Consider the following 19,967-nt stretch of genomic DNA (forward strand, 5'->3'; position numbering starts at 1 on the left):
AGAAAGAGAAGTAGTGGGCAAAGTTGAGATAGGAGATATGATACTGCGAGAACAACTTGACAAAGCACTTGAAGGCCTAAGTCCCCTGGAACAGACAACATTCCTTCAGAATTACTGAGACCCCTGGGAGAGACAGCAATGACAAAATTATTCCACCTGGTGTGCAAGATGTGTGAAACAAGTGAAGTACTGTTCTTCAGGAAGAATGTAAAAATTCCTATCCCAAAGAAGGCAGGTGCTGACAGGTACAAATACTATAGGACCGTCAGTTTAATAAGTTGGGTTTGCAAAGCACTGGCATGAATTAATTACAGAAGAATGGAAAAACTGGCAGAAGTCAATCTTGGGGGAGTTTGTTACGCAGAAATGTAGGAACAGGCAAGGCAGTACTGACAGTAAGACTTAACGTAGGAGATAGATTGAAGAAAAGCAAACATATGTTTGTAGTATTTGTCAGTGTAGAGAAAGCTTTTGCGGTGTCGACTAGACTACGATTTTTGAAATTCTGAAGATATCAGGGATGAGATACAGGGGTCGAAAAGTTATTTACAATTTGTACAGAAGTGAGATTGCAGATATAAGTGTCTAAGTAGTTGAGAAGGGAATGAGATAAGTTTGTAGCTTACCCCCGATAATAAACCTGCACATTGAGCAAGCAATAAAGGAAACCAAATGAAAGTTGGGAGAAGGAATTAAAGTCAAGGAAGAAGAAATAAAAACGCTGAGGTTTGTCAATGGCACTGTAATTCACTAAGAAACAAGAAAGGACTTCAAAGATCAACTGAATTGAATGGAATGGATATCCTCTTGAAAAGAGGTTGTGGGATAAGCATCAACAAAATTAAAACAAGTGTAACAGAATGTAATCGAAGTAAGTCTGGCAATTCTGAGGAAATTATATTTAGGAGTGAAACATTAAAAGTATTAGATGAGTTTTGCTATTTGGGCAACAAAATAACATAAGATTGCCACAGCAAAGGGAATGTAAAATGCAGACTGGCTACAGCAAGGAAAGCATTTCTGAAAAAGAGGAATTTGTAAACATTGGATACCTACATAAAAATTAGTGTCAGGAAATCTTTTATGAAGCAATTTGTGTAGTGTGTAGCCATGTATGGAACTGAAACACGGACAGTAAGCAGTACAGACAAGAAGAGTACAGAAACATTCTAAATGTCCTATAAAAGAATGCTGAAGATTGGATGGGTAGATTGCATAACTAATGAGGTGGTATGGAATTGAACAGGTGAGAAAAGAAATGTATGGCAGAAGTTGACTAAAAGAAGGGATCTGTTGATAGGACACATCCAGAAGCTTCAAGGAATTCTTGGTTTGGTAATGGAATTAGATATCTATCTACATCTACATACACATACTCCACAATCCACCATACGGTGCGTGTCGGAGGGTACCTCGTACCACAACTAGCATCTTCTCTCCCTGTTCTACTCCCAAACAGAATGAGGGAAAAATGACTGCCTATATTCCTCTATACAAGCCCTAATCTCTATTATCTTATCTTTGTGGTCTTTCCGCGAAATGTAAGTTGGCGGCAGTAAAATTGTACTCCATCAGCCTAAAATGCTCAGATACTGGTGGAGGGGGACTGTAGGTGGAGACGAAGGCTTGACTACAGTAAGCGGATTAAAATGATATGTGGGTTGCAATATTTATGCAGAGCTGAAGAAGCCTGCACAGTATAGACTAGCATAGAGAGCTGCATTAAACCAGTTTTTAGATTGAAGACTGTAACTGCAACTACGACAGTAACAACAACAACAACAACAACAACCACAGCACCCAAGGAACCATTCCTACTTGCAGGAGATTTTAATGCACATCATGCACTACGGGAATCTTAATCAACCTGCCCCAAGAGTGGTGGTCTTGAAATCCTCACTGTGCCGGGAGAGTTATGCCTTTTTAATTCTGGTAGTAGCACATACTTCAGAACTGTAGTGAGATCATTCTCCACCATATGCCTTGCTTTCAGCTGTCGTACCCATATAGATGTTGTTTAATGGGAAGTGGTTGATAAGTTGCATTCAGATGACTCGTTCTATATCTGGGTCCACCTTGCCGATAGAGCAGCCCCTAAAAGGAAGCCACCAGAGTGGATGCTCAGCAAAACAAATGGGACATGGTACAGCTGACTGGCTGTTTTTGAACACCAAGAAAGTAGAACTGGATGGATCACACTACAAATGTGATCTGCCATACTACTGATACATCTGTCCGAAAGTCCTCAGTCCCCTTTCAGAAACAACATTTCTCATGGCAGAATGACAAGTGTTATGCCACAACCAAGACCCACAATTTCACAGCCTTTAGAGTCACAAGGGAAAAGGTACAAAGAACAGTCAAACAGGTAAAAAATCAGTAGTGTCATATCTCAATGAGGGACTTGAAACATCCACCACAGGACCCAAACATGTAGAGGTACAACGGCTCAAGTTTAAAAGAATAGTTGACTATGCACTGTGTAGATATGTATCCAGTAGAATAGTTCATAATGGGAGGAAACCTCTGTGGTTCACTGTCACTGTAAAGAAACTTCTAAAGAAACAGATTATTGCATAATAGCTGCAAAACAAAGTGTAGGGCTATAGACAGAGAGATGCTGAATGAAAAGCATTTGGCTGTCAAAAGAGCAATGTGTGATGCCTTCAGTGACTACCATAGTAGAATATTATCAAATGATTCTTTACAAAACCCAAAGAAATTCTTGTATGTAAAGGCAGTAAGTGTCCAGTTCCTAGCGAATGAGACAGGAACTGAAATTGTGGGTAGTAAAGCAAAAGCTGCAATGCTCAACTGTATTTTCAAATATTCCATTTAAAAAAAAAAAAAAAACCAGGAGAATTACCCCAGTTTTATCCTCATACCACTGGAGAGACGAATGAAATAAGTATTATTGTCAGTGGGGTTGAGAAACAGCTGAAATTGTTAAAATTGAATAAAGCTTCTGGGCCTGATAGAAACCCTGCCAGATTCTATACTGAATTCGTGGCTGAATTATCCCCTCTTCTAATTATAATCTGTTGTAGAGCCCTCAAACAAACTGTCCAGTTCTTGGAAAAAATCACAGGTCACACCCTTCTATAAGAAGGGTAGTAGAAGTGAACCACAAAATTACTGTACAGTACCTTGACATTGATTTGTTGTAGAATCTTAGAAGATATTCTAATCTCAAACATAATAAGGTTTCTCGAACAGAATGACCTCTGCTATGCCAACCAGCATGGATTCCAAAAACATTGTGTTAAAGTAAATGCTTTTTCTTAACATATTTAAAAAGAAGTTTCGTGTTAAATTATTAATCAACATCCTATATGAGCATTATGTTTTATTTATGTCTGTTTTTTTTTTTTATTTTTGAGTCACAACACACACACTTTTACTCTTAGGTTTTTAGAAGCTCCTTGGTCAAGTGACTTCTTGTGTAAATTGTGCCTCCCGATTCAGAAATAAATCTAACTATTTGGAAGCCAAACTCACCGCTTTTTGTCAGCACGTGATATTTTTATTGAGAAGAAATAATTTTTTTTCCAACAAGATACAATACATTGATCCTGTGAAACATAACTAGCACATTTCTCACATGACGTACTGTAAACAGACAGGTAGATGCAGTATTTCTTGATTTACAAAAAGTATTTGACTCTAAAGTTGTTCCCTTCACTTGTCATCCAAAGTATCATCATATGGAGTATCAACTGAAATTTGTGACTGGATTGAGGACTTTTTGGTAGGGAGGGCGAAATGTTATCTTGGATGGAGAGTCATCATCAGGTGCAGAAATAACTTCAGGTGTACCTCTGGAAGTGTGTTGTGATGCTTGCTGTTCATATTGTATATTAATGACCTTGCAGACAATATTACTAATAAACCTCAAGCTTTTTGCAGATGATGCACTTACCTATGATGAATTACTGTCTGAAAGGAGCTGCATAAATATTCAGTCGATCTTGATAAGATTTCAAAGTGGTGTTAAGATTGGCAACGTGATTTAAATGTTAGAAACGTAAAATTATGCACTTCACAAAATAAAAAAAAAAAGTACTAGCCCATGTCTGTAATATAAATGAGTCACTGCTGGAATTGGCCAGCTGGTACAAATATCTGGGTGTAACATTTTGAAGGGATATGAAATGGAATTATGCAGTCAGTCTACAAAGGAGTTTGTTTACAAATCACTCATGTGACTGATTTTAGGATATTGCTCAAAAGGTAGATGTAAACTATCTCTAGAAAGCCTAGTAACAAAGTTTAAAGAACTAGCTTTAAATGATGACTCTAGGAATATTCTACAACCCCCTATATGTAGCTCACATAGGGATCATGATGTTAAGATTAGAATAATTACTACACATACAGAGGCTTTAAAACAGTCATTCTTCCCATTATCCATACGTGAATGAAATGGGAAGAAACCCCAATAACTCATTCAATATGACGTACCCTCTGCCACGCACCTAATGGTTGTTTGCAGAATATAGGTTTATAGAGAAAGATGAGATCATACCAAGTTTCACTCACTTCTCAAAGATATGGAAAGCCATAAGGGAGGATATCAGAAACATTTCCGGGCACCAATAACAGCAGTAATGAAGTGGGAATGTCCCCAGCCTATACCAGGAGACATCATGTAGGTAGTGGCAGAATACTTCAGTTTGATCACTGACACTGAAAACTTGGATCCAGCTTTTTGCCACCTTGGCCATTAATGAAAAAGGGTGGTTGGAATTCTTATTCCAACAAACCAAAGATTCCAACTGTCCCTTTTCTGTGTGGAAGTTGTGTTGTGTATTGTCTTGATCGAGGAGACTGTACCTGGTAAGAATCGAATCCAGTCAATCATGTTATAGTATCATGAAAATGATGCAAACAAAATCTTCATAACTCTTTTTAATAAAATTTTGCTGATTGGAGACTTTCCCCTCATGGAGAGAGGCAATTGTAGTTCCCCTCCTGAAACCTAGGAGAACCGCATGTTGCCCTGTAGTTATCATAGCTTGGCCCTTACTAGTTGTGTAGAAAAGCCACCAAGAATGCATGGTCAGAAGCATGTGACTTTGATCCTAGAGTCACAGGAACTTACATCGTCACTTCCAGTGAGAATCTGAGAAGTATTGCTCAAGCCTCGACATCATCACCCTGTTGGAAGCACGAATATAACAATCTTTCCTATGTAGGCAACATGCCAGTGATATATTCTTCAAACTTGAGAGGCTCTGTGTCATAACTTGGGCATATAACATTCTGGGACAGCTCCACAAATGTGGTTTTGGATGTTGCTACTCATATTCAGACTGTCCTTTCTTTCTAAATTTTTTAATATAAGGTCAGCAATAGTCTCTGAAAGATTTGAGGAGGAGTTTGGCGTTCTTTAGGGATCTCTCAGTAACTCAGTTTTCTATAGCCAACAGTGCTTTGATCACAGTTAAGTCTCTCATTGAGTGTTCATTGTTTGTGGGCGACTTTGCCACATTCTGTTTATCTCCCAGTCTTGCAACGACTACTCCTCAACTATGGCTAAAGATAACATATTTGGAGAAGAGAAATGTGTCTGTCTTAAATAATTCCCAATGTCCTTTTAACCCAACTGCTCTTAAAATGAGGGATGCTATTCTCATTTTTGTATGTTCAGCAATATTTCAGAGTCTTATATTTGATGAGAGGCTGAGATGGTTACCACACCTCAAGAGTATAAAGACCTAAAGCCATGAAATATATTAGAACACCTCAGCCACAGGCCGTGTGAAGCAGACTGATCATGTCTGCTCGAGTTTTACAATGCCTTTGTGCAGTCCCATCTTGATAACAACTAGAAAACTAGTCTACTTTGTGCATTTTCATTTGCTTATAATGTCCGACATTACGTTTCGGGGTATCTCTTCCCATTCATAAATGACGATGAAGTCCCATACTCCTTTACAGAGTGTAGGGGATGATGCGGGAGACCCGCACCGCTGTACTAGGCAAGATCCTAGTGGAGGTGGTTTGTCATTGCCTTCCTCTGACTGCAATGGGGAAGGACGGAAGGAAGAAATTAGCAGCTTTCACTCAGATAATACTAGTGGAAATCCAATCTCCATTTGAATACAATGCCTTGATTCTTATGCAGTAAGGTGTGCAGTTTTCTGCTGCATGCATTTCCAATAAGCTACCATAAAAATTAAAAAAAATGTCAGCAGTAATCCTTCACTTGAAGCAGGAGCTAGTGTTACTTGAAATGGACTGCATTATTGTGCTATGTCAAGGATGGTGTCGTTCACCTTCATGATTAATAAGAAGACCCAGAATTAATTTAGTTTGATCAGCCTACAGAAGGAATTTTACCTCAAACTGTGTTTTTAATTCCATGTTTTACACACCTGTCCAGCCAAGTGTGTTAGCATGCCAGTTCCAGGACATGGGGAGATGAGCTTGACAGTGATCAAGTCTGCTTTGTGGATTGACGATGAGTGCTGGTGAGCCAGCAACCTAGATGTGGTGTTTAGGCATTTTCACATGCCCCACTAGGTAAATATTGGGGTGTTACAATATCCTTCCTCAGATAAAATTTTTGCAAGTATTTAGAAAACATTCTCACAATTGCAGTTAGGATTAACTACAGAGACATGCAGATGGGGCACATAGATTCCAGCCAGGGGAGGAGGGGGTTGAATAAGATACTGCTAATCTTAGATGTTTAGTCCTCCCAAACTCCAGCAGCATCCATGTTTTACAAAATTTTATCTGACTATGTTGTAGTTTACATTAGTTACCTGTCAAGGAAATTCCACTGGGTGCTCTAAATATACTATCAATATTTAGTTATCTAATCCATTCAAGGTGTATGATGCTTAATTATATGCACTCTTGAAACTGGTGTAAGAGATGAGATGTATTCGCATGCACATGTGCCCAGCAGAAAAACATATCCAGATGAATGAAGGGGTAACTACGCCTGTATGAAAAATATAATTTCCAGTGTGCTGGTCCTGTACATACAGCCACTTCTCTGTTGAGATACAGAATCAAGAAGTAGTCGCTAGAGTTTGGAATCGCCAAAAAATGTGATGAATGAAACAACAAATGATCCTCCTCCTTCTGACAACTGAGGTGGGAGGAAGTACTTATAATGCACCTCCAGATAGGGCACTGTCCTCTGACACGCAGATTCCTCCTCCAGTGCACCTGTGTGCCACATTTTAACAAAACGTGTTTTATATCAATATATAAGGGCAGCAACTGGTCTACCAGCTGATCTGCCCTCATAGGTAGAAGATTTTAATGCGTTTCCATTGTGGCTGGTTCGTCTTTTTCCCAGTGATGAATCAATCACAGTTCCCTGGAACAGCATTTTAACTATTGTTTGGCTGTAGTCTATATATTGTAACTATGGTTTTTACAAATTCGTTGGAGATCTAGCCTTAAATATCTTGTGCTTCCATGTGGACATATGAATACGAGTGCATCAGATTTAGAATTTATTAATTTTACCTTTTGAAAATTAATTTTAAACATGTTAGCCACAATTTATTGACTAGGTACACTATGAATATCTTTTTCAAAAATTATATTTATAGGAAAATGTTGAGCATCTTCCAAAGAGACTCCATACAAGACATTCTAGTAACTCTATTTTTATTACTGCAATAGTTTTTGGGATTCTCATCAGCTGATCTGAATAATAAATGAATGATAAGATGAAAGAACTTTAGATACTTCCTTGTAAGACTGTAACTGGCCAGTTTAGTGTGTTTAGTGTGTTACACAAGTGTCAAGGCACTGATTATATGGAAGCAGCTACAACTATGTAGGTGACTGCGGTGTGAAGCTATATCTCAGCCTTTTGAGTACAGGTCACTACCATAATTATATGCTATTCTGTAGCTCTCACAAACCAATTCGAAGCCTCAACTTGTCATTGGCTCCCCCCTTTCTTTAGAAACATTTCTACGGAAGTGTCAGTACCCTTAGAAAGGCTATCTCCAACACAGTGTTTAAGTAACATTCAGCAGGAACCAATTACCTACACAAAGAGCTGTTGCAATACGTATTAAGAACTGAAGCTGAGTGTAGCTCAGCTAGCCTTAAATAGACTCAGGGCTTTGGTGGGCTCTGACAGCGGTCACACGCACTCGTAGTCTGTTTTTGCTGCATGTTACTTTTTGCACCCTGCCTGCAAGTCAGCTCGTTGGTCTGCTCCTGTAAACTGAAAGGTAGACCTAATGTGGGAACGAGTAGGAGCAGTGTATAGGTTATAGCTCTTTTACTGGTGTATGAACATATACAACTGATAACATTACTTAACTTTGCGTACAGATGAGCACATAGGTGCGAAGCTGTACATCAATCAAATTTAACATAGGCTAGAAGTTGCAAAGGCAAAATCTATAGTTGCTCGCCTACTATGAAATAGGAACAATGTTGCTTGGGCCCCTACTCGGCATCAAATGGGTAGAATCTAGAGCAGCGTTCGTAGAGCTGCAAAGCGCCAACTAGAGGGCACTGTCGTCAGTGGCGGTGTCGTCGTGCCAACTTACTTTTACATACGCTGTGGCACCGTAGCTATTGATACCATATTACTTACATACCGTGTTCAAGTTATTAACGCTTCTATGGAATAAAATGGTGTTCAGTCCACTGGTTGTGTTGTACTTGTATCTAATTACAACACAATTGGTGACGAGCACAGTCCTGTTCTCTGCACAAATTTCCAGTCTGGTTGGTCCTCCATTTATTCTCATAATGGCTAGTTGTGCTATAGAGGACATTTTATGTCAGTTGGTTGAACAACAAGAAACATTTTCCATGGTGTTGCACCACCAGTCACAGGCGCTGGACACTCAAACTCACATACTTCCATAATTGACTTCTATTTTGTCTAGTCGGCAAGCTCCTTAGTTTGTGTCACCTGCTATTTTAGCCTCCATGATCCCCATGTTTTATCCACATCCCTTTTTTACATATGATGAGCCCGTTGAGAAATGTGACACATATAAGAAACGGCAGTGACAACATTGTCAAGCTTTTGGGACTACTGACATTATTTTGTGTTGTGACTTGTTCCTCTTGTGGATATTGCCCAGAACGTATGAAGTCCTATATCAACATGCTCGTTTTCAGGATTAGTCTTCCTTAACATTCGACCTGATGTGTGAACTTCTTTTAGAATACTGCTGTGAGTGCACTCATGTTGTTGCATCCTGGGTTGAGTTTTATTGCTGTAGGAAACTACCACATCAACCCTATGGAGCATGGGAGACGGAACTCCATGGAGTAAGTCATCATTGTCATTTTGTGGCCGATGTGCATAAAGAGCCGCATGCTGGTCAGATTGTGAGAGGTGCTATCATTCGTTTAGCTTCAGATAGTGAGGTGCAAGAGCATACCCTTCAGCTTGAGAATCCACAGTTTTAGCTGTTGCACAGTCATTTGAGGTGTCGCAAGCTGTGGGTAACCAACTTGAGTCATGGCGTGAGGTACCAGCAATCCAATCCTCTCCTCCACACCAAGCTTCAGATAGTTTGCAGGGGAGGACACGGTCACAGTGATCTGCACATGATTCTGAGTCGAGGTGGCCAGCCCAGCAGCAGCCGCACCAACAAAGTAAACAGCAATGAATGCGTTCCGTGCTCCCATCCTGTCCCTATACCCCCTCCTGAGGCTGGCCCCTCTTTAGTAGGTTTGTACTTGGCTACTATGGGCCCCCGCCTTTGCAGCATCTTTTCCCTTCTGTGCTCCATGTCTATCTTCGTGGTGTTCTTTTTCCTGTCCCTTGGGGAACATGTCTGGGATGTTGTTGGAAATGTGTTCTGCATATTCAGTCGCTGATATCAGAACAGTCTCTCTGCTATCTTTTGTTCCTTGTTTCTCTTTTTCATTCCCCACCTCTTATCCTTCCTCCACTTTGGTGTTTGACGTTCCTGTTTTCTTCTTCCTCCCTGTGTGCTCCTGAAAGTCAGCCCACACATCTGGCATGTAACAGGTGACTGGGTAATGCACAATTCCTTGGCTGACCCTCTCAATCAACTTAACATCATCTGCCTTAACACGTGGGCACCCATGTTCCTTTCAGACCCCCATCACACTTATTCCAATTCAAGCTCTCCTTCTGCACTGCCCAGTTTGCCAATCATCTCGAGTGGTCCGTTCTGTCTGATGTGTTCTTGAGCGAACATTTCCTGTGTGCCACATGATTGCTGACTCGTACCCCACCTACATGCACACCCAAATGGCAGCTTTGTAAGGCCGATTTGTGGAGGCTTTACTCTTCCCTGGCAACCTTCAAAGAAATTTTCCCCAATTGCGATGACCACATGGAATATCTTACAGATGTTATTGTTACCACCACAGAAAGTTCCATTCCTCTCACTTCTTGTGTACTGCGCCATGTACTAGGCCCTCGGTGTAGTGAGGCACGCTGGGACGCCATTCGCACGCGGAGACGTGCTCTCTAAGTTTTAACCATCATTCTGCGATGGCAAATTACGTAAGTGGTTGTGTGCACAGTGCCGTTGCATTCTTTCAGATAGGAAAAGAGCTTGGTGAATTTCCTTTACTAGTTCTTTCAATAGTTCCATTTCCTCTTCCATTATGTGGGCCAACCTCAGACAGCTCTCTGGGACTGAGGTCCATTCCCCAATTTCCAGCTTGACCATAGCAGATGATGTCATAATGGACCCTACTGGTATATCCAACACATTGAGCCACAATTTTTTGAGATTTCGAGCTCCTCCCAGTGTCGCCCTGCTTTACTACATTGGAAACGCATGGAGAAGGCTGAGGCCATACCCTTCTCTTATCTGAATTGTGAGTGCCGCAGTGCCGCCTTTACTATGAGGGAGTTAGATCATGCTCTCACTTCATCCCAACTTTCCACACCAGGGCCAGATGATGTTCACTATCAGATGTTGCAGCATCTTTCTCTTGTGGGCAAGTGCTTTTTCATTCATATGTACAACCACATCTGGGTAGAGGGCACATTTCCCAGATGCTGGCATGAAGCCACTGTCATACCCATACCTAAGGCCGGTAAGAACAAACATCTTCACTCTAACTACCACGTCATTTCTCTCATCAGCTTTGTTTGCAAGGTGATGAAACATATGATTCATGCCTGGTCAGTATGGCGACTTGAGTCTCGCATTTTACTAACCACTACACGGTGTAGATTTCGAGCACACCATTCTGCAGTTGAACATCTCGTCACTTTGCCCACCCATCTCGTGAATGGTTTTCTGAGGAAATCCCAGACTATATCCTCCATACTCTCTAAATGTGGGGCTTCCATGGCCACATGCTCCATTTCCTTCAGGAATTTTTAAAAAGACTGAGTTTTAAAGGTACACAAAGGTTCATCCTTGTTGGACACCTTTATCCAGGAAAACGGTGTGCCTGAGGGCTCTGTTCTGAGTGTCGTCCTCTTTGCTATCACCATTAACCCTATCATGGCTTGTCTCCTGCCGGGCATTTCCAGCTCCCTTTTTGTTGGTTATTTTGCCATCTATTGAAGTTGTCCATGTTAACTATCTCATTGAGCGGCTTCTTCAGCGATGCCTCGATCGTCTTTACTCATGGAGCAGTGACAATGGCATTCATTTTTACTCTGAGAAAACAACCTCTATGAATTTCTGGAGGCTATATTAGTATTTTCCACCATCTTTACGTGTTGGGCATGTTGCTCTTCCATTCATTGAAACTATGAAATACCTGGGGCTCGTGCGTGATAGGAAACATTCGTGGCCCTCTTGTATCGGATGGCTGCTGTATGCGATCCCTCTGTGTCGTACATGTCCTCAGTGGTACTTCCTGGGGAGCAGATCGAACCACCCTCCTCCATTTATACTGGTCCATTGTCCATTCAAAACTCGATTGTGGGTGTTTCTTTTGTGTGTCTGCATGTCTGTCCCTCTTACATCGTCTCAATACTATCCACCATAATGTCATCCGTTTGGCCACTGGCACCTTTTACACTAGCCCAGTTGCGAGTCTGTATGCAGAAGCTGCCAAACTACTGTTGTCTTAGAACTGTGACTTTCTCCTCAGCAGATATGCATGCCATTTGTCAGCCAAGTGTGGCAAACAATCCTGTGCTGCCTCCTTCAATGACTCCTTTGATCTCCAGTATGGGGCGCATCCCTCTTCTCTGTTGCCTCCTCGATTTCACTTTCGGCTTCTGCTCCGGTAGCTTAATTTCTCTTTACCTGCCACTTTGCCGATAGGTGTGAACCCTTCACCACCTTGGCTTCATGTGTTGGCCCATGCTCACTTTGGCCTCCATTTGCTCCCTGAGACACTACTCCAAGCTCACTCTGACACCTTCAGTTTCACAACCTTCATACGGAACTTCCCTATGGTACCTTTGTGTACACTGATGGTACTTGGTCTGACCGTGGTGTCGAGTGTGCCCCCATCATTGGCACTGACGTATTTCGGAATCTGCTTCCAGAACACTGCTCAGTATTCACAGCAGAGGTGGTGCGAAGTTCAAAAGTCATACGAAAAAGTATGTTGGCAACGCTTCGTCCAATGTTGCCATATATTGGATTCTCTTCGCTTATCATTTCATGCCATTTGGCAAGAAGAGCCCAGCAGAGCTACTCCACAGGGACCAGCCGAGGGTATTGCTATGCCACTTGCACCTTCCACCTGGACATCAACCCATGCAGCTGCCGTGCCTCTTTGGGCCGGGGGTGGATGTCTGGGCATGTGGTTTTGGACATTGCCCTAAATGGATTCCAGCTGTTGTTTCCAAATGCCAGGGATGGTGTGTCTGTAACATCTGCATGGAGGACAGGCTCTGCTCAAGGCATCATTATCAGCTTGCCTTCACATGGATGGTCAGGCAATCTCTGATGATGCCACACCATTGCCTCTGAACCTGTCCACATTGGGAGTCACATCACCTGGTCCTGCTGCTGGTTCTGCACTCCCATGCAGGCATGGGTATCTGTCCATGGTGGCCGAATCTGCAGTTCTTCACCTGCTTCCGACACAATTGTCAGGGAATCTGTCATCCATTATGGAGCAACCACTAATAGCAGTATCATTGGCACTGCGAGTACCATAACCAGAGTCGATGCCCGAGGTCTTCAGAAAAACAGCCCTGGCATTGCCAGTGTTGTTATATGGTTTGACATGGGGAGGTAGGTGTAGGATCAGGGTTGCCACAAGTTCTGGAAATAAGGGAAATATCTGGGAATTTCAAACATGTCAGGGAAATCGGGAAAATATCAGAGAAATTTGAAAAAAAAAACACTGGAAAAATCTTATTTTGTCTCAATAGATGGCTGCTTCTCCCCTTCCCATCACTCCCCTCAGCTTGCAGTCAGTGCTGCCACAGTCTTGTCATTTGCCTAGCAGCTGCCGACGAGAGGCAGGGAGGCATGAGGAATGGATCTGATTCTCAGAGATAGTTGATGCAGCATCTGGAGACAGCCATCATGTGTACGTGAGTTGTGCCTGAGTGATTGTGTGTGTGCGCTCTCATTTTCTGGTCAAATCTGTGGTTGAAAATTTAGTTGTGAGAGTGTGATCGTCTTTTTTATGTGCCTGTCTGTGGCTCAGCGATCGTCTGTATAGTGAGTTGCTACCTATCCCCATTAGTATTGATTCTCAGAGTATTTGTGCTGATTATCTGTTGCATGGATTGATCACAACGGTCTCATTTCATCAACATGGTGTCTGTGTCAATTGAATCGCAGGTCACATGAGTGGACTTCCATGACGGGCCAAAACCACAGGCCATTTCTGTAGACCTGCTCATCTGAAGCCCATCATTTCCCACTAATGTGCAAGCCCTGCCCATCTAGTCTCACTGATCTGTCCATAGGCTGGGTATATTTGTGTGAGGCAGTGGATTTTCATGGTTTATCCAAGGACCCAGGATTGTGGTGCTCCCAGTCAGGCCAGAGGCCACGGACTATGGATTTCAGGAATTGCAACTGTCTCACAGCAAGTACACCATACAGTGTGGTGTTTTATAGATATTTTATTTATGTAGTACATTTTGGCGCTTTGAAAATAATTTATGTACTGTAAAATATGGATGATAAGAAGAAGAAGAAGAAGAAGAAGAAGAAAATTGTGGCAGTCACTGGAGTTTTGTTTTCTATGTACTCGTATATGCCTTGAAAGAAAATGCACACAAAACCTGTAAAATAATAGACATAACACAGAGGATAATAACCAACAATAATGAACATAGTAGAACTAACATTTTATTGGTGGTCACCTATAGTGCTGGTTTACACAACTCTTCCCTGCCTTATTCTCTTCTTTAAAGAGGTGTACTCATTTCTGAGGTTATTTCTGTAATCAGTGAAGGTATTTTAAATCTGTCTTGCAACTTATAACATTTCTCTAACTACCCGTAATAATGGGGTTGTGTTACTCATCGTATCTGGCAATCTGTTGCAGCAGAATTCCTTGATTCTGTCACTGTAAAAAATTCCAACTTCAGAAAAGTTAAAAATCAATCCCATATTGTGTTTCAGCTAGAAATTTATTACAATTTCAAACTAAATAAAGGCATCTTGACAAATGCGAAATAAGTTGTAATATACTTACAAAAATGAAATAATTATGCACAACCAGCTGCATGCTCTCTGTCCAAAATTGCACATAGTACTGACCGACCCTGCCAATATGGCAACTCTTTGCCTTTAAATATGTCTGCTTGTGTCTGTGTATGTGCGGATGGATATGTGTGTGTGTGTGTGTGTGCGAGTGTACACCTGTCCTTTTTTTCCCCTAAGGGAAGTCTTTCCGCTCCCGGGATTGGAATGACTCCTTACCCTCTCCCTTAAAACCCACATCCTTTCATTTTTCCCTCTCCTTCCCTCTTTCCTGACGAAGCAACTGCCAGTTGCGAAAGCTCGTAATTCTGTGTGTGTGTTTGTGTGTTTTGTTCATGTGCCTGTCTGCCGGCGCTTTCCCGCTTGGTAAGTCTTGGAATCTTTGTTTTTAATATATATATATATATATATATATATATATATATATATACTCCTGAAAATTGAAATAAGAACACCGTGAATTCATTGTCCCAGGAAGGGGAAACTTTATTGACACATTCCTGGGGTCAGATACATCACATGATCACACTGACTGAACCTCAGGCACATAGACACAGGCAACAGAGCATGCACAATGTCGGCACTAGTACAGTGTATATCCACCTTTCGCAGCAATGCAGGCTGCTATTCTCCCATGGAGACGATCGTAGAGATGCTGGATGTAGTCCTGTGGAACGGCTTGCCATGCCATTTCCACCTGGCGCCTCAGTTGGACCAGTGTTCGTGCTGGACGTGCAGACCGCGTGAGACGACGCTTCATCCAGTCCCAAATATGCTCAATGGGGGATAGATCCGGAGATCTTGCTGGCCAGGGTAGTTGACTTACACCTTCTAGAGCACGTTGGGTGGCACGGGATACATGTGGACGGTCATTATCCTGCTGGAACAGCAAGTTCCCTTGCCGGTCTAGGAATGGTAGAACGATGGGTTCGATGACGGTTTGGATGTACCGTGCACTATTCAGTGTCCCCTCGACGATCACCAGAGGTGTAAGGCCAGTGTAGGAGATCGCTCCCCACACCATGATGCCGGGTGTTAGCCCTGTGTGCCTCAGTCGTACGCAGTCCTGATTGTGGCGCTCACCTGCATGGCGCCAAACACGCATACGACCATCATTGGCACCAAGGCAGAAGCGACTCTCATCGCTGAAGACGACACGTCTCCATTCGTCCCTCCATTCACGCCTGTCGCGACACCTCTGGAGGCGGGCTGCACGATGTTGGGGCGTGAGCAGAAGACGGCCTAACGGTGTGCGGGACCGTAGCCCAGCTTCATGGAGACGGTTGCGAATGGTCCTCGCCGATACCCCAGGAGCAACAGTGTCCCTAATTTGCTGGGAAGTGGCGGTGCGGTCCCCTACAGCACTGCGTAGGATCCTCCGGTCTTGGCGTGCATCCGTGCGTCGCTGCGGTCCGGTCCCATGTCGACGGGCACGTGCACCTTCCGCCGACCACTGGCTGACAACATCGATGTACTGTGGAGACCTCACGCCCCACGTGTTGAGCAATTCGGCGGTACGTCCACCCGGCCTCCCGCATGCCCACTATACTCCCTCGCTCAAAGTCCGTCAACTGCACATACGGTTCACGTCCACGCTGTCGCGGCATGCTACCAGTGTTAAAGACTGCGATGGAGCTCCGTATGCCACGGCAAACTGGCTGACACTGACGGCGGCGGTGCACAAATGCTTCGCAGCTAGCGCCATTCGACGGCCAACACCGCGGTTCCTGGTGTGTCCGCTGTGCCGTGCGTGTGATCATTGCTTGTACAGCCCTCTCGCAGTGTCCGGAGCAAGTATGGTGGGTCTGACACACCGGTGTCAATGTGTCCTTTTTTCCATTTCTAGGAGTGTATATGTTCTAAACAATCCCAAACAATCCTCAGCATTGTTTAGAATCATTTTTCTATTAATTAACAATTCAATCTTTCATCCTGAAACAACTGTCACATTTTAAAGATTGTCTAGATTTTTATACATTAAACACATGAGTGAATTCTAGTCTATAAACTAATTGTAGAGTGTATAAACACTTAGGTGTTCAATGTTAACAATACACTTGTTATATTTTCTAATTACAGGAGATTCATATCATATAAAATGTTCCTACCAATTAACATACTTTTACACATTAGTGTAATTAAGATTCCGTAATCATTTCCTTCGTAACTTTTTCAGAAATACATATTTTTCATAAACCTCTATGTAGAAATTACTGTTCATGGCTACAATTTACGTGTTTGAATTAATTTTAATTGGACTGTTATGTTTCAAATTCCAAGGAAATGTATATTTTTGTCATCAAATGTTTCATTTTATTGAAATAAAATAACTACAGTGGTATTAATGAAACACATATCATTTGGCTTGCTTTGTCCACCTGAAAACAATTAATTACAAAAGATGTTGATGTTGGTACTTAAGATTTTTGCTTACATTCAAAAGTCCTTTTCTCTCTCTCTCTCTCTCTCTCTCTCTCTCTCTCTCTCTCTCTCTCTCTCTCTCCTTCTCCCCCCCCCCCCCCCAACTTATGTCTTTGCTTACCCTTGAGATATCAAAATTAATCAGGGGAAAATGGTAAAATTTGTCTGGAAATCAGGTAATTTCACTTGGGGAAACTTAACGGGGCAACTGGTGCAGCACACCACCTTAGCCAGAGACAAGCAGACGAGGAGGACAGCATGGACATTGCAAGGGTGTGCGTGAGAGAGAGAGAGAGAGAGAGAGAGAGAGAGAGAGAGAGAGAGAGAGAGAGATACGCTTGGCCTTAGTTCTCTTTGTGTAGGTATTGGTTCCTGCTGAATGTTACTTAAATACTGTGTTCAAGCTGTTAATGCTTTAATGCTTCCTTGGATTAAAGTTGTGTTCGATCTACTGGTCATGTTATACTTATATTTATTTATGACACTTCGCTGCCTTAAATCGATACCATGATATATCCAGTATCCTTATAAAAGTGTGAACAAAGAAAATATAAATTATTGAGAAGACATTATGATTTGCATTATCAGTTCCTAGAATCATTGAATTGTAGAATTTCAGAAGTGTACCTGGTTTATACAGTTTATTCAGACTGTCTTCAAAGCATGTTGCCATCATATTTACATTTCAAATGTACACTCAGTATCAGTATATCAGCAGTTTTGTAAATATTGGGTGTAATTACACAGTTTGCTAATCCTATCTTAATATTTGATAATATTTACTCACACACACTAGAAATATTTAGGTTATCACCTATATGTTAGTATTATAAGGCACTCATACTAGTAAAACTTGCTGAAGAGAATTTAAGTATTATTATATGCTACCAGAGAATTTAACAAGTATGTAAGACAAAGTTATTGGTTACAGGTCCAACAATAAGCAGACTGAAAAAGTGAATAATAAAACAAACCCTACAAGAAATGACTGGAGCTCCAACAGGAACACAGTGGATTTAGATATAGATGAAAAACTGGATTGTGGAAAGCCAGTAAATTTTACTTATTATGACAATCTTGTTGGAGTTGCAAACAGACACAATCATCCACATGTACCAGAACCACAAGTGTCTTTGATATTCAAAAAGCGAAGTACAAAAAATATTGAGTTTGATGTGAATGCCTTGGAAAGAAAACTGAAGAAAGCAAAACGAGAGGTTTGTATTAGAACTGAATGTGTCAGTTTTCAAGTGTGATAAGTAAAAAATATACATAATTTTCTTCTCTTCAATACCAGAGCATTTACCTTTCCATTTTCTTGTTACCTATATTTTTTATTGATAATTTGATTGAGCCAAGACCAGAGGTCCATCTGTATTTTGAAATTTGTTTGTTGGTCAAAATCCACTTACCCTGTTTTGGTATTCAGTAAGTAGTTATTGTCAAAACAAACCGCTATTGTTTGGGTAGATTTCTCTTATGAAAACTTGTAATTTGTAAAGGAAAAGTGCAGTTTTCAAGATGTTGAATTACTCTGCGTTTTTCCTTAATCTGGCCAAGACTAAATGAACATGTTATTCCTTGTTTGTGCATTATTTTTTCCAGCACTTTTTTTTAAATGCAGTGACATCTGTTTTCAAGAATTTTACTGGCAGTTTACACTTTGTTTATTTTTATATTCCCAAAAATTCCATCCTTTGTCTAGTATTTATGTATATTATAAAAGCATTTCTCACATTGTGATATTCTTGAGATGCCTATTTTAGTTATAGTTTGTTTTGTTGTGTATTCTCTTTGGTGTAAATTCCTTTGCTGTCACACACTTCGTGGTTGCTGCATATGCTCTTATCTTTTTCTCTAGAAAAGATTACTTCTGTTTCTTCTAGTTTAATTGTATTTGTCTAAACTATTGGGCAGCTGAATCCGTCTCTGATGTGTCATTGTTGAATTTTCTTGTTGAAGTGTTATTGTTGTGATGGTAAAACTATTGATCTATCATTTGGCAGAAGCAGGATTAAAATCTCTCTCTCTCTCTCTCTCTCTCCTTTTTTTTCCTGCAATCATCTCATTTTTGTGTTTCATGCACGATGGTCAGTCATCTGTCCTGACTTTGGTAATTATTATTTTCTATTGTCCTGTACATCTTATGTTGTCACATTCATTATTTAAGATGAGAGGAACACAGTTTGTGCTGCAGATTTGTAATAGTTTGGCACTCTCTTCAAATAATCTCTTACAAACATCTGAAAAATATACTTCATAGGTGTGCTTATAAATGTGATAGAAAACATTGCATAAGTGTGACATTCAGCATTTATTTTAAAAGCTTCTACTGATATTTTGGTAGAACACAAAAGTGAAAGTTATTAAATCTTGATGTTAAGGACTACCTCTCAGTATTCTCTGATAATCATCTTCAGTCAAAGTTTTTGTGCTTCCATTTACATCACTTCCATATACAGTGAGGTTGTATCGTTTAACGATAAATTTTTTTATGTTCATTACTCTTCTCACTTTTTGTTCATAATCGTATTGTTTGTTCTCTTTAGTGATACTGTAACTAAGGATAAAAAGTATGTCTGATTTCACCTCACTCCTTCCTTTAAATACAGGAGGCACTCACCAAAACTAAACTGAAGTTACCATCAGTGAATTACGTATCACCACTAAATTAATGCTGTAAACATTAAAATAATTCATAATTAAAATCGTACGTACATCTGTATGTACCAACTTTTATTACCACATAATAATTAATCAGAGATGCATCGTGAGTGCCTATCCTTACATCTCAAGACTGATAATGTAACTTCACTTTACTTTACAACAAATATTTAATGAGAAGAAATGCCTTCATCTTCGTAGCTTCAATGACGTCAGTTTGCCATACAGGCTTTTATTGTTGGGATTAAACCATTGTTTTATTTTGTATTGTTCTCAACTATGTAGTATCTGCTGTGGAGCCATTCTCAATTG

The 19,967-nt window shown here is 41.0% G+C and overlaps 1 protein-coding gene across 2 annotated transcripts in view; it reads left to right on the forward strand.

Annotated features, from left to right (window-relative positions):
- LOC126353797 (uncharacterized) overlaps positions 1 to 19,967 on the forward strand; it is a 114,814-nt gene that overhangs the window by 15,215 nt on the left and 79,632 nt on the right. For both annotated transcript variants that reach the window (XR_007565207.1, XM_050002892.1), the window contains exon 2: positions 17,923 to 18,208. Coding sequence is in view for 1 of the 2 variants with exons in the window: in XM_050002892.1 (XP_049858849.1) it covers positions 17,923 to 18,208 (286 nt within the window). In the remaining variant the exon portion in view is untranslated. The remainder of the gene's footprint in view (positions 1 to 17,922; positions 18,209 to 19,967) is intronic.

This window comes from Schistocerca gregaria, chromosome 3 (genome assembly GCF_023897955.1).
Source record: "Schistocerca gregaria isolate iqSchGreg1 chromosome 3, iqSchGreg1.2, whole genome shotgun sequence".
In the NCBI taxonomy this organism is placed as follows: domain Eukaryota; kingdom Metazoa; phylum Arthropoda; class Insecta; order Orthoptera; family Acrididae; genus Schistocerca; species Schistocerca gregaria.